At 39.0% G+C, this 13702-nt stretch overlaps 1 protein-coding gene across 2 annotated transcripts; it reads right to left on the bottom strand.

Moving 5' to 3' along the window:
- Positions 1–1195: 1195 nt before the first annotated feature.
- Positions 1196–11402, bottom strand: NABP1 (nucleic acid binding protein 1). Of its 2 annotated transcripts, XR_008198944.1 has the most exons (7): positions 10892–11402; positions 10459–10597; positions 7538–7609; positions 5779–5854; positions 4875–4947; positions 3217–3661; positions 1196–1312 (listed from the first exon to the last, which is right to left on the bottom strand). XR_008198944.1 is itself a non-coding variant. In XM_052635610.1 (6 exons), the coding sequence occupies exons 1-6, from the start codon at positions 10980–10982 to the stop codon at positions 3492–3494; spliced, it is 621 nt and encodes a 206-aa protein (XP_052491570.1). In that variant the 5' UTR covers positions 10983–11402; the 3' UTR covers positions 2497–3491. The 2 variants fall into 2 exon arrangements, 1 of the variants encoding a protein (XP_052491570.1); XM_052635610.1 differs by lacking the exon at positions 1196–1312 and having other exon boundaries at positions 2497–3661.
- Positions 11403–13702: the final 2300 nt, after the last annotated feature.

The raw sequence follows: 13702 nt of genomic DNA, 5'->3' as shown, positions 1-13702 counted from the left end.
CATACCATTCAGGATAGTGCTGTTTTCCCAAGGTCACAATTAGATTTCCTCAAAAGCGTATCTCAACTGTTAGTCATTATGACTACTTTGTGAAATGTGGGACTGTTTACCCCAACATCTATTTAATAATTGGCTGGAACCTCAATACTCAGATTGTCACTATGGCCAAGTATATCTGCTTTTACTCATCATTAATCCTGTACCAGAGAAATGTGACTCTCTTCTACTAGAAATGTTCACTTCCATCGGATAAGCGGACAAAACGAACAGAAGGAAAAGATTTAAAAAAAAAAACAAAAAAACAGCATCATAGCAGAAGCTACCCAAAAAACAAGTCTAGAGAAATAAACAGACTTTGGTGTGCAAGTCTTATGTTAACAACTGCTTTTCACGTGGTTTTCTTGTTTGTTGTTTCTAGAACCTTTGTGAATAGTCTCTTTAATTAAGTCACAGCAGCCTACAATTGCTTAGAGCAATCTGTCATTGTGGTACATTATGATAATGTATTATTAAGGTATAAGAAAAAGGCAGGCATGTCAGTAACTAAATTGGAATGTCTGATCCATATAAACTAAGAACTGCTACTATGTCTTAAGACTGATGTAAAATACTCTCAAATTTGTACCTTCTGAGAAAACTTTCTAGGGCCGGTTAACCACCTTCTGATTACTTTACATGTTCATAGATCATTGATCTTACTAACCCTGCATCTATTTGTTTTTAGTATCATTCCCTCAGCATTATTACTCAATCAAGCAAATTAAACATTCTCTTAAAATGTTAAAAGATAAAACTACAAGTGACAAACACTCAGTTCTCAGTGATAGGGGAGCCTCAAGTTAAACTGTCCTCAAATTTAAAATGCAATTACTAAAACTATAGGAACCAAGCAAACATAAGTTGGCATAAATGTCCATGGGAAAGCATCCTGCAGGCTTCACTAATATGTAACACCACCTTTCTTTATGGGTTTCATGTTTCCAAGTCTGTATTATAGTAATCCCCCAATGAACCTGCCCAGAGAGAAGGGGCCACCTGCCTAATGAGATTTCAATTCACTTCAATCCACTTCAGAACTGACTTAGAAATATAAAGTGGGACCCAAACCCAGTAGCGTGTATTTCTATATCAAATGGCCTTTGTTTTCAGTAGGTGTTTAAACTTAGGAAGTTGTTAGCTCAAAGCGCCAGGAAGGGGGAAGGTGGGAAACTTTCTTCCTCTTAACTTCTTGATGAGTACTGTCCAAGCAGGCTGAGAAGGCAAATATTCAATATGAATTGTAACTCACTTTGCTTTGGTTTTGGAGGCTTCCCTTAAGAAAAAAGAAATTTGTTAATAAATGATTTTTTTAAAAACCCACAGAACAGCAAGGTTAAATTATTGAGGCAAACATCAATCACAAAAGTAAAATGTAAGGTCTTTCTCTACTTAATCTCAACACATTAAAGGGTAACAATACCTCCACACCTAACTCCTGCATTTTTTCCTATTCTTGAGACATGATTAGACAATAAACATTTGACTGCTTATTAGGAGCTAGAAATCATTCTAATCATTCACTTGGAAAAATCTTAAATAACTCTAAAGGGGTAATATCACTTACTTATTTTTATAGTTATGGAACCTAAGGTTTACAGAGGTTTTAAGTGAACAGCTTGTCCAATACCACAGGTGAAGAGAATCAGGCCAGGATTAGCATCTCAGCAAGCCATTACCTGATTATTTTTTTAAAAACTCTAAAATTCTTTCATTCAAAATCACCTTTAATACTAATCTCCCACAAATAACTCAGTCTTAGGGCTTCTACCCTTACTTAAAGATTAAAAAAAAAACTAATTTGCAATTTTTTTTACTTCAAACATCTGTAATTTTGTGAACATCCTGAAAAGGTACTAGTCACAAAACCAAATGAACTATACTAATCAGTATGTGAATAAAGGGAAAGCTTATTTCTATAACGTATCATCCCCAGTTACTTAAGTACCATAAAGAAACTTCTTGAGCTTATTCATTACTTGCTTTACCTCTTAACACTATTGACACAGTGCCTGATATGCGGCACACTGTTAGAAACTGGATTAGAGCAAATAAATATCTGGCACAGATTTTTATATTCAAATGCCATGGCACTTTCAGAAAACAAAGCCTACTTAAACTATTTTGCTATTTGAGGTGAGAGAAAAAAGACAAAGTGACAAATACAGAGCTAAGTAGTCACCCAGGCTGAAGTCATGACTACAGTTACAGTAAAAAAAAAAAAAGTACTGGCTCTCCACTGTAAATCATGAAAAGAGCAAAAATAAGGTAGGTCTGTTAACATTAATGCAAATTTTATTCAAGAGATAATTTTGAAGAAGAGTTTAATTCTGACAAAGGAAAAATTTTCCAGTTATCCACACTACAGTGAAAAGTGGAACTGGACACCATTTAACATCACATGAATAAATTTAACCTTTATATTTCTAAATAAAGCTGTATTTGCTTCTTTGAGAGAGCCATTTCTTAACTTCTGCTGATAAGGCTTTGTGAATTGTGTTCAGAAATTTTGACAATAAACACACACACACAGTCCCATCAAATAAGTAAGTACCTAGAATTTTCGCTCCAGGCTGATTTTCTGCAAGTACCCAGGACCCTATCAGATTGAATATTTCTACATAAATTCAATTTGAGTTGCCTTCACTATAATGTTTATCTACCATAATTTGTAAAAGTTAGATCAATGTTTATTATCACTTCATAACTCCCTCAAATTAAACTTCAATATTTGACATGGTAGTTTCAAAAAATAAACATTCAAGGCCTCAGGTTTAAATTTCCATTCAGTGAAATGCACAAAGCTGATAAATATTAATAGGACTACCCTAAAATAAATTTAGATTCCTTCTAAAAATTTGTCATAATACAGGTCACATTCTATTCCATAATTCTGATAAATATGCTTTTTGGTAACAAAACAAGAGTTTAGGATGATTCGGTCCTTGGAAAATCTTAATGGCAATCACTCAAGAAGTCAATCATTCCCTGGAGTCACACTCAAAAATTGCTGTTAACATTGACCAGATTTTTGTTTTTTTGGTAGTTATTGCTTTAGTTGGCAATATCTGTATTTAAGACAAAAGAACATCTCCCACTAAGCCTTATTTTAAATATTACAAAATTTATATAGAAGACAGACTCATAGAGGCTAAAATGCTGATGGCGTAAGTAACTCACCCATGAAATGGGTGCAGGTTTTTTAGAGGATATCCAAAGATCTTTTTGCTCTAAAAATAAACGCCCCTATTCTTCAGAGTGTTCCCATTCTTCAATAGGAGACTCGAGCAGCTTAATAGTTCTTCTATAAAAAACAAACCACTCTTGTTAACAAACCAAAAACATAAAAAGAAACAGATAAAGGACAGTTTTCACAGTTAACAATAAATAAAAGTGCAATAAGTGTTCAAGTAGGGCATGTAGTTTAAAAACTACATGTGAGTATCTGGCATAGGTCATCTTTTAAAGGCTCTCCGAGGGTCCCTGCCATTACTTATTGTGGTCATGACTGTTTGATTATTAGCTGTTCCTGGTAGCTGTGGATTTATAGGTCCCCGGCCATTGCTTCTACCAGCATATGAAAATTGGCATCCCCTTGCTTCTGGGCCAGTCTGAACCCCATTTCCTAAAAAAGAATATAAAAAAATCACCATTTTCAGACAGAATTACATCTACTTGAAGTTGTAACACATGCTATTAATGCTTATAAGAATATTATGGAAAACAAACACCTTTATTTGTAAACTACTGGAAAAAAATCAGTGCGAGTTCTAGGTTTTTCCAAATGTGTAATTACTTCAAATGTATTAACTTGATGCTTGTATCAATAAGGAGTGAGGGAAAAGAGCAACTTGGGCAACTGAATGAGATAATAACAAAGTAGGAAAAAAGCATAATGTACTACCTGTATTGAGGGCAAGAGTAAAAGAAAAATAGTATATAAGCATTGGCATTTGATTCAAATGAGGTTAGTAGTGTTTTAAGAGAGAGACTGTAATTCTAACTTTTTAAAGGAAAAAACAGCAGTGTCCCACAACATAAAAATCATCAGAGCTGTGCCAAAACATGTAGCCAACAGGTCAAGTAAATTCCAGCCACACTGTGCTGTGTGCTCAGCTGTGTCCAACTCTGCGGCCCTACAGACCTCAGTCCGCCAGGCTCTTCTGTCCATGGGGATTCTCTAGGCAGGAATAGTGGAACAGATTGCTATGCCCTTTCTCCAGGGGATATTCCCAACCCAGGGATTGAACCCAGGTCTCCTACATTGCAGGTGGATTCTCTACAGTCTAAGCAGCCAGAGAAGTCCTCAGCCACCCTAATGAATTAACAATCACAAAAGATTTTTCCCTAAGTCTTTAGAATAAAGGCTTCAAAAGACCTTTAACAAGGATATAAGAGCCACTGACCTTTGAGGGTATTTGAGGGGTAAAGGCCAGCTATTAGCATATGAAAAACTAAGGTGAGCTATTAATCTGAGGATAAAATGCTTTCAGTAAACAAAAATAACCAGTTATTCTGCATCTACTATATTTACTAGATTATAGAAATTCTGTAAAAATCAATAAAAAATAGCGTAATGCATCATCAAAACTTAATTTCTTAATCACTGTGTTCCCAGTAACTGGTCCAAATGTTTAAATACAGAATGTGCTCAATAAACTAGCTTAATAAGAGGGTATTTTTTTTTCTAGAAAAAGTAGTTCTTTGAGAATTCCCTCTTTCACAGTACTTTCCCTTTTAGTACTAATTTTTGCCTAAAGACAATTTTTTTTGCATAAGAGATTCCCTTAATTCTTATACCTGATTACAAATATGCCAAACACAAAAAAAAATCTTACCCATTGGTCCAAATGTACCTGTACCCACATTGTTACTATTATTCATGGAATTATTCTTCTGTTCATTGTGTGCCTATAAAAAAACAAAGTTTTAACTTAATCAAATGAAGATTTCAAAATAAACATAGAACATGCATCCATTCTTTAACTTTCAAGCCTTTTTAAAACAATTTTTAAATTTCATTTTTCATTGCAGGAAATTGCTTTACAATGTTGATTTCTGCTGTACAACTCAAATCTGACATAACTAAGTATATGTGTGTGTGTCCCTCCCTTTTGAACCTCCCTCCCACCAGTTACCCAGTCCCACCCCTCTAAGGCTGTCACAGAGCGCCAGGCTGGGCTCCTTGTGTCATACAGCAGCTTCCCATTAACTGTTTTACACACAGTATAGGCTTCCCTGGTGGCTCAGACGGTAAACCATCTACCTACAATGTGGGAGACCCGGGTTCAATCCCTGGGTTGGGAAGATCCTCTGGAGAAGGAAATGGCAGCCCACTCCAGTACTCTTGCCTGGAAAATCCCATGTACAGAGGAGCCTGGTAGGCTATGGTCCATAGGGTTGCAAAGAGTCGGACACAACTGAGCAACTTCACTTCAATGTATATATGTCAATACTACTTGCTCAATTCATCCCACCCTCTCCTTCCCCCAGTCTGTCCACCAGTCCATTTTCCACGTTTTTGTCTCCATTCCTTCCCTGCAAATAGGTTCATCAGCACCATTTCAGATCCTATACAGACTCACAAAACACATAAAATGAAAATGACCTTTAAAAGATTCTTTTTAAAACTGTCTCCATTACACTTAGGATATGAAAAGCTTGGCAACCTAGCCATAGAATTATATTACACAGTCAAATTAGCCTAATCATAAAAACAGACAATACATTTGGATTAATTACCCCTTTGTTCTGTTGTCCTCGATAATCTGGGTTAGGTTCACTGAAATTTGGCAATTCTGAATAAACCATACAAAATCTGAAAGACAATAAAGGACAATTTGAATGATTTCTGAAATAATCAACCTTTATATAATATGCATAACTGACAGGAATAAAGAACTTAGATGTCAATGAATTAACCAACTAGCAACATCCTAACTAACTCTATTCATTTATAGTAAAACTTCCTAAAAGCTTTGTTTCATTAAAAAAAAAAAAAACTCAAATACTTGATTGTCTACAATGTTAAAAACATTCTATTCTGTATTTTAGTTCTAATTCTGTACTGCAAAAATTAAATGTCAAAGATCAAGGACACAGGAACATATCTTGTCCTATTTTTCCACAGAGGCTGATTGATGCCTCTGAACCATGTATAGGGTTCCAGAGTGGTTTTTCCAGCAGTGGTGATGGATTTGCACTGATCCACTCACACACTCATCCAGTCATAGTCATTCTTTGACCAATCACTGTGAATCTGCAAAGATAATCATTCAAGGTTAAAAGTGGATTTTATAGGCATTAATAAAAGACAACTGGCTATCAAGAAAACAGTTTATCCCAAGACTTATCAAATGACTATGGTGTATATTAATTAACATTACACATAAGCATTTTCTTAGCTCCTCAACCCACAAATTAAAATCAGTTTTGGTAACTCCTATACTGACCCCAACACAAAGTCACTATGCATTGAGTGACCTCCAGTGGTTCTTCATGTAACTGACCTCCACTATGATAAATACTGTACATGTATGTGAAGGCTGAGTCAGAATCCTGCATCTTTCTGTAAGACTGATGCTAAGATCTCTCACAGCACACTGCTCTAACATTACTCTAAATATGAACAGAAGTGAACTCTAATTTTCCTCCTAGCAGAAGCAGTGTTACCAATTTATTATCTTTAAAAGCTTAAAAAAGCTCAAACACTGCTTATTTTTCCCAAAGTATCTTATGCCTGCAGTGTAGAAAACATTCTTCCTTTGTTTTCTGGTGCCATTTGTGGCTTCTCTCTTTAGATATCCTCTATTTTTATAGATATTAAGTAGGTGTCTTAGGCATAAACCAAGTAGAATGGACTTAATGGTCTGGTTCACTGCCTACACCATACTTTATGAGTACATCCCAAATATCTAGGCCAGTGTGGAGACTGAACTACCTTTACACCACTAGAGAGGATGGTTCCTCCAAGTCAAGGTGGAGATTACCAGGGTAGTAGTTTATGGAAGCTCACACTGTGGCAGCCTGTCCAGTACCTAGACTGGATAAATATAGGACTTCAATTGTCACTGCTTCAAGTCCTTTTACATATGGGTACATATTCACCCATAAACAGAGAAAAAGAAAAATTAAACTTACTGCCTAAAACTAATACTCAGCTTCTTAACTGAAAATTCACTAGATAAGAGTTTACTTCAAATGGTACTTGTGACACCTGAAAGACACACGTTTCCAAAGCCGACAGAAATGGTCCCACTGGGGATCATCTCAAGTTCAGCTTCTTAATGCTCTTTGCCAGGAAAAACTGACATTCTCAACCACAGGAAACAGTACTGATAGTTGTTAAACTAGCACATACACAGAAAGTTAAGCTGCTGGAAGCATTCAGTTTACCAGTCAAAAAAGGTCAGGGAAGAGGTGCATACTTCATACCTACCAGTTATTCTGTTGATATTATTTGTAATTTATTTGATTATATGAAACATATTTTAATACTTACTCCCCAATTTTCTGAAGTTCCCCACCCCTTCCAGTATAAAGTGTCAGACATCCTTTCCACATGGATGCATACCTAGAAAGAAAAGAAATAGTTCTATGGAAATATGTATGTTTCCTTCAACTTTTTGTACTGGGGTGCAGGTGGGGGTTAAGCCCTGTCTCTGCCATTGATTAACTTGTTACCTACTAAATAATAATATGAAGAAAAATCTACTGCCAAATTTTGATACAATTAAACAATAACTAACCCTAGAAAATAGAAGTCTTTTTGCAAAGGAAGCATTATTATACTCCAAAGATCACATCTTTAGTGAATCAAAAAAGGGAGAACTTTCAAACTGCAGAGACTTAACCTTATTCAATCACAGGACATATAAAATCAACATCCTAGTGTTTAATTTTACACTTATGTAATTGGCCTACCAGATACTGGTAAAATAGTTTTTCTTTTGCCTCTATAAAACACAGGCTAGTATGTGTTATTCCTAAGTTACTAAAAATTTAGTAAATTTAATCAAGGAAGGGGCTAAAACACTAAGATCATAATATTACACTGATTTGTTTTTCCAAATTCCCTATTTTTAGCAACAATGGCTGAACATTTAAACAATTTTGAATTCAGACAGTATCATTAGACAAAATAATCCTATACACAAATCTATGAAAAATATAATTTAGTATTATAAAATAAGCCCAAGGCTTGTTTCTTTGTGCAACTAAGTTTCATGATTTAGAAAGATACATTATAACCAAGCATTATTTAACTAAGTACAGTGATGGTTTATCTTTTAATACAAGTTAATAAAATTCTTCTAGTCTCACATTATGTATTTCTTTTCATTTAGTAAATGTTATTTATTAAGGATTCCACTCATCACTTTGTTGCACAAAAAACTGACTGAGACAGTGCACTAATGTCTTCCCTTATTAAGGTAAAAATTAACACCTATTTTGAGAGAAAATTTGAACTTACTGCAACTAAAACATTTCAGTCCAGTCGCTCAGTCGTGTCCGACTCTTTGCGACCCCATGAATTGCAGCACTAAAACATTTAACTTTCACTTATTTCAGGAATGAGATCAATGTTTGCAGGATTTTCTGATATACATGTCAATATCCAAATTACCACTATTGAGATGTATACCTTTCTTCCAAAGCTTCTGTTGTTAGATTCAACAAGAATTTAAGGGTCTTACAAATAGGCCAGACTCCACTGGGTATGTTACTTTAGTAAGTAAGGTATGCGTGCTAAGTTGCTTTAGCTGTGTCCGTTCGTGATCCCACCGACTGTCCTAGTCCGCCAGGCTCCTCTGTTCATGGGATTCTCCGGGCAGGAATACTGGAGTGGGTTGCTATATCCTTCTCTAGGGGATCTTCTCAACCCAGGGACTGAATCCATGTCTCTTAATGTCTCCTGCACTGGCAGGCAGGTTCTTTACCACTAGTGCCACCTGGGATTCCCATTTTACAGAAAGTTGAGAAAACGAAGTAACTTCAAGATTAAACAGAAGTTAGAAAATAGTATATTTCTTTGGGTTTGAATTTTACTTTACACTGTACTCCTCAGTAACTATACTCCTTAAGATCCTACAGATACTACTTGGCTACTGACTTAGTTTTTCCACAGGTTTTTTGATGGACACATCTAAGTATTTTCTGTGACTACAAAATAAGCGATAATCGAAATGAGAAGCTGTTTACAGTGTATAAAATAACTTCTAATCACTGGATGAGATACTTCGGCAGCCAAAAAACTTTAATTATGCTAATTTTCACCCTACTCTCCCTGGTAGAAATTCTCTTTTGTGGAAGTTAAAAATGTGGAAGTTTAAAAGACTTAACCAGTGTCATAATGAGTCACAGGGTATGAGAAAAAAATGTCTAAGTCCTGACTCTCACTTCCTCCTTTGATGATACTCTGCCTCACTTCCTGAAGGTGCTGTAAGACCTGTAAAATACTATCAAAGGGCTCTTAGGTTCCTACTTTCAGGGTGATCCAACACTTTTCTGAGATTCTATTCACTAAGCTAACATCAATCTCCACCTACTTTTCCTATAGTTATGACCAATGAATTATTATAATTCTGTAAATCAAAAAGCTTCCAAAATCTAAAGATCCTTCTCTAGCATTTTATCTTCCAAAGTTAAAAACTTGGTAAATCTTGGTAAATGCAGTCTAACTTCTAACCTCCCCCACCAACCCTCCAGAAGAATGTACTAAATTATTTTTAAAAATCAATCTGCCAACTAACTCTTGGACAGAGGTATCATAGATATCTGTCAAACATTTTCTGCACAACATTCTGGGTTTTGCGCAACACTGACCTTACAACAGTAGGCAAAAGGAATCATTTTCAAGAATGCACCTTCCAGATATTGTAAACTTCCTTTCAATTTTTAACATCTGTGTACAAATTTGACACACTACAAAACTGGCTAAATTCTCCAGCTACAATCTCAATTTAAGTTCACACGGTCTAAATGTGTATACAAATAAAATGTGGGTAGGACTTCAAAAGTTATTAAAAGGGGTAAAGGTTGGGGAAATAAACTAAGTGACAACTACATTATATAGTTAATGAAAAAAGATGAAGTATTAACTATGTCACTTTTAATAATCTACTAAAAAGACTGGGTAATTCTAGAATGATATTTAAAAATCTACCTAATTTGTAAACAAGGTGTGGCTATTTAGATTCCCAGCTGAAACTGGGAAACTTTTAAAAGCAAAGGTGTTACACCCCAACGCCGCCCACCATCTCAGGTTAACATGGATGGGGCTCAAAAATCCTTGAGGTGGCCCACAGAAAACACTAAACTTTATCCAGAATTTGCCAAGGTGCCGGGCGTCAGCCAATTCGGGTTCTGCAGACTCCTACTTTGGAGGCACACTCATTCCCCAACCCTTTTAAGCACACCTACCCTCTGGTCAACCGAATAATATCCCCTGGCTGTATAAGACCTCCGATTTCATCCCACACGGAGATAGTGATGCTGCCAGTTTTATCTGCTACTTTGCATGATCTCACTTCATGGCCGTCTTTGGTTTTGGTCACGCGTCCTGTGAAGATTTAAAAATCAAAAGGGGGAGGGGTGTATTAGATAATGAGGACTTCCAAAAAGCTAACTCCTCCTCCGGGATCAAAATGCACCTGAAAGGTGGGAAGAGGCAGAGCCCCTGGTTCTCGCCGCAGGCGGGCTTCCAAGGCGGCGGGGGCCAACGGGGCCACGTGGATGGGGGAGGGGAGAAGAGAGGGAGAGAGGGGGAGGGGAGCCCCCGGCTCGCAGCGGCGGTGCCCTTCCCTCCTGTCCCGGGACGCACAGGGCGGCGGGGCGGGCTGCGGACCCCACTTACCTATCTCCAGGACAATAAAGACGACATTTAAGTTTTTCAGTCCGGGCTTAATATCTTTTATAAAAAGAGGGGGGTCCCTGACCCCGTTCATATTGAGGCAGGTGCGGCTACGCTGCGGAGACTCGGGTGGGGAGGGAGCCGGACAAAGCTTCCCACCCACCCCGGGCCAGGGGCGAGGGCGCAGGGGCGACCTTGGGCGGGGGTGGCGAGAGAAGGGGCAGAAAGCGGTTAGTCAGGGACCGAGGAAACCAGTCCAGACGGCACTAAGCCTAAAAAAGGGGGAGGGGAAAAAAAAAAGCGCTCACAAGTTTAAAAGAAAAAAAGACGAACCACTCCGCACACCAACCCCGCTCCCAACGGGGCGACAGGAAGGCAAGCGTGAGAGCTGCCCCCTTCTTTGGATAAAAGGAAGAAAAAAAGGTAGCGAGAGGACGCTTCTGTCCTGAGTCCCGCTGACACACAGACACGGGCGCGTGCCCTGTCCGTCCCGGACTCCGGGGAGGGTTGGGCTGTGATACCAAACCCGGAGCAGAGACCGAGTCTCCGAACACCCAGCGTCCCAAACACCGACTGCGGAACGCGCCCGCGCGCCGGCAGGACCCTCGGGTCGCTCCTCCCCTTGTGGCGTCACACGGCGTCGGCACGCCCTACGACCCGCCCTCCCCGCTCCGGAGAAGGGAAGCCACGGTGCAGAGACCAGCGAGCGACGCGCGCGCAGCTTCCCTGGTTCCTCCCTCGTTCTTCCTAGCGCTGTGAGCGCGGGCCCCGCCTCCTCAGCCATCCAATCGGCTCTCGGCCTCACCCCACCCTCCTCCCTCTTCCGCCGTCGCTACGTAGCGTCAGTTTTACCCATCCGTGTCTTCTTCAGGTTACTGCCGCTGGCTGTGTAACTCTTGGGCTTACGCACATTTTTTTCCCCCCTCAGAATTCAGTCTTCCACCCCCTCTGTTTAGTTTCGCCGTCACGGGGACCAGTTGCTGTGTTTTCAGATCCAGCGGGCACGTCACAAAGTACGCAGTTGAGTAAGAACAAGGTTTAGGCGAGGGTGGTGGTTCTGGGTTGAAAGAAAAAGTAGGGATGGGTTCTTAGGTATAAAGCTGTGATTTTAGGGCCGGAAGAGAAGTTCGAGATAGTTTAACTGACACATTTTAAAGCATTTTGAAACGGAGATCCAGTAAGGTGGGGGCTTCCCCGTGGCTCATCGGTAAAGAATCCGCCTGCAGTGCAAGAGACACCGGTTCTATCTCTGGGTCGGGAAGATCCCCTGGAGGAGGGCATGGCAACCCACTCCATTTTATTCTTGCCCGGAAAATCCCATGGACAGAGGAATCTGGTGGGCTATAGTCCATAGGGTCGCAAAGAGTCAGACATGACTGAAGCGACTGAGCACGCAGACACGCCAGAAAGGTGAAGTAGGTTGCTGAAGGTCACCTAGTAACTTTGTGAGCAAGCAGGGCGTCCGCATAAGTTGTCCGACTTAGACTTCGTGTTTTTCACTCTATAGCGCTAGGCAGATAAGTTCTTTTGCGGATTTATTTTCCTTACTCTTCTCTCAGGTTACACCGTTTCACTATTTTGCTTTTCTTTATGCTTGTTTGTTTTTTAGTAGACTTTCTTTTTTTTGGCACAGTTTTGTGTTCACAGCAAAAGTTACGAAGGTACATAGATTTCCCTTACACTCTACACCTGCACATGCATAACCTCTCCCTATTATCAGTATCCCCCCCAGAGTGGTACCTTTGTTGCAGTTGATGAATCTATATTAATACGTCACCCAAAGTCCATAATTTACCTTAGGGTCAGCTCTTAGTGTTGTACATTGTATAAATGTATAATAATACATTTATAATATTATACATTGGATAAATGTATAATGTATATTCACCATTATAGTATCATACTGAGTAGTTTTACCACCCTAAAAATATTATGTGCCACCTATTCATCTTTCCCTCTCCCCTAATCCCTGACAACTACTGATATTTAAATGTCTTCATTTCCCAGTATGTCATGTAGTTGAAATCATACAGTATGTAGTTTTTTCATATTGTCTCTTTCACTTCTTCCACATTTAAATTTCCTCCATGTCATGACCTACCAAGTCACACATTGGTTTTCTACATGCAAAACAACTGTAATAGCAGTGGGAAACCCTGAAACTATCACCTGGGGAGGGAAAAGAGTAAATTTTTCTTTATGTTATGCTTTAGAAACAAACCTGAGCTTAAAGTAGTTACCAGCTGTGTGACCTTTAGGACAATTGACTAAGCTTTCTGGTCATAATTGAATCATCCAAAAATAAAAGGATGCCTACTTCACAGAGCGTCACATGGGCTCATAAATTATCCGATGTGTGTGTGCGCAAGCTAAGTCACTTCAGATGTGTCCGACTCTGCGACCCTATGGACTGTAGCCTGCCAGGCTCCTCTGTCCATTGGATTCTCCAGGCAAGAATACTGGCGTGGGTTACCATGCCCTCCTGCAGGTAATCTTCCGATCCAGAGATCAAACCTGCATCTCTAATGTCTCCTGCATAGACAGGAGAGTTCTTCACCACTCTGCCACCTGGGAAGCCCCAAATTGTCCAACAGTGCCTAAAAGATAGTAGATACTCAAGGAATATTTTCCCCCTTGCTATCCTATAATTCTGTGATTGCTAATTTTTAATCCCCATTTTACAGATAATGAAATTCACCTGAGACCACATAGCCAGGGAAGGCCAAAAAGAAAGTAAGTGAAGTCACTCAGTCATGTCCAACTCTTTGGGAGCCCGTGGACTGTCTCTTCCGTTCAGGAGATTCTCCAGGCAAG

This window comes from Budorcas taxicolor, chromosome 2, assembly GCF_023091745.1.
Source record: "Budorcas taxicolor isolate Tak-1 chromosome 2, Takin1.1, whole genome shotgun sequence".
Lineage (NCBI taxonomy): Eukaryota > Metazoa > Chordata > Mammalia > Artiodactyla > Bovidae > Budorcas > Budorcas taxicolor.
Note: the sequence above shows the minus strand (reverse complement) of the source record. Positions and strands in the feature narration are given on the sequence as shown.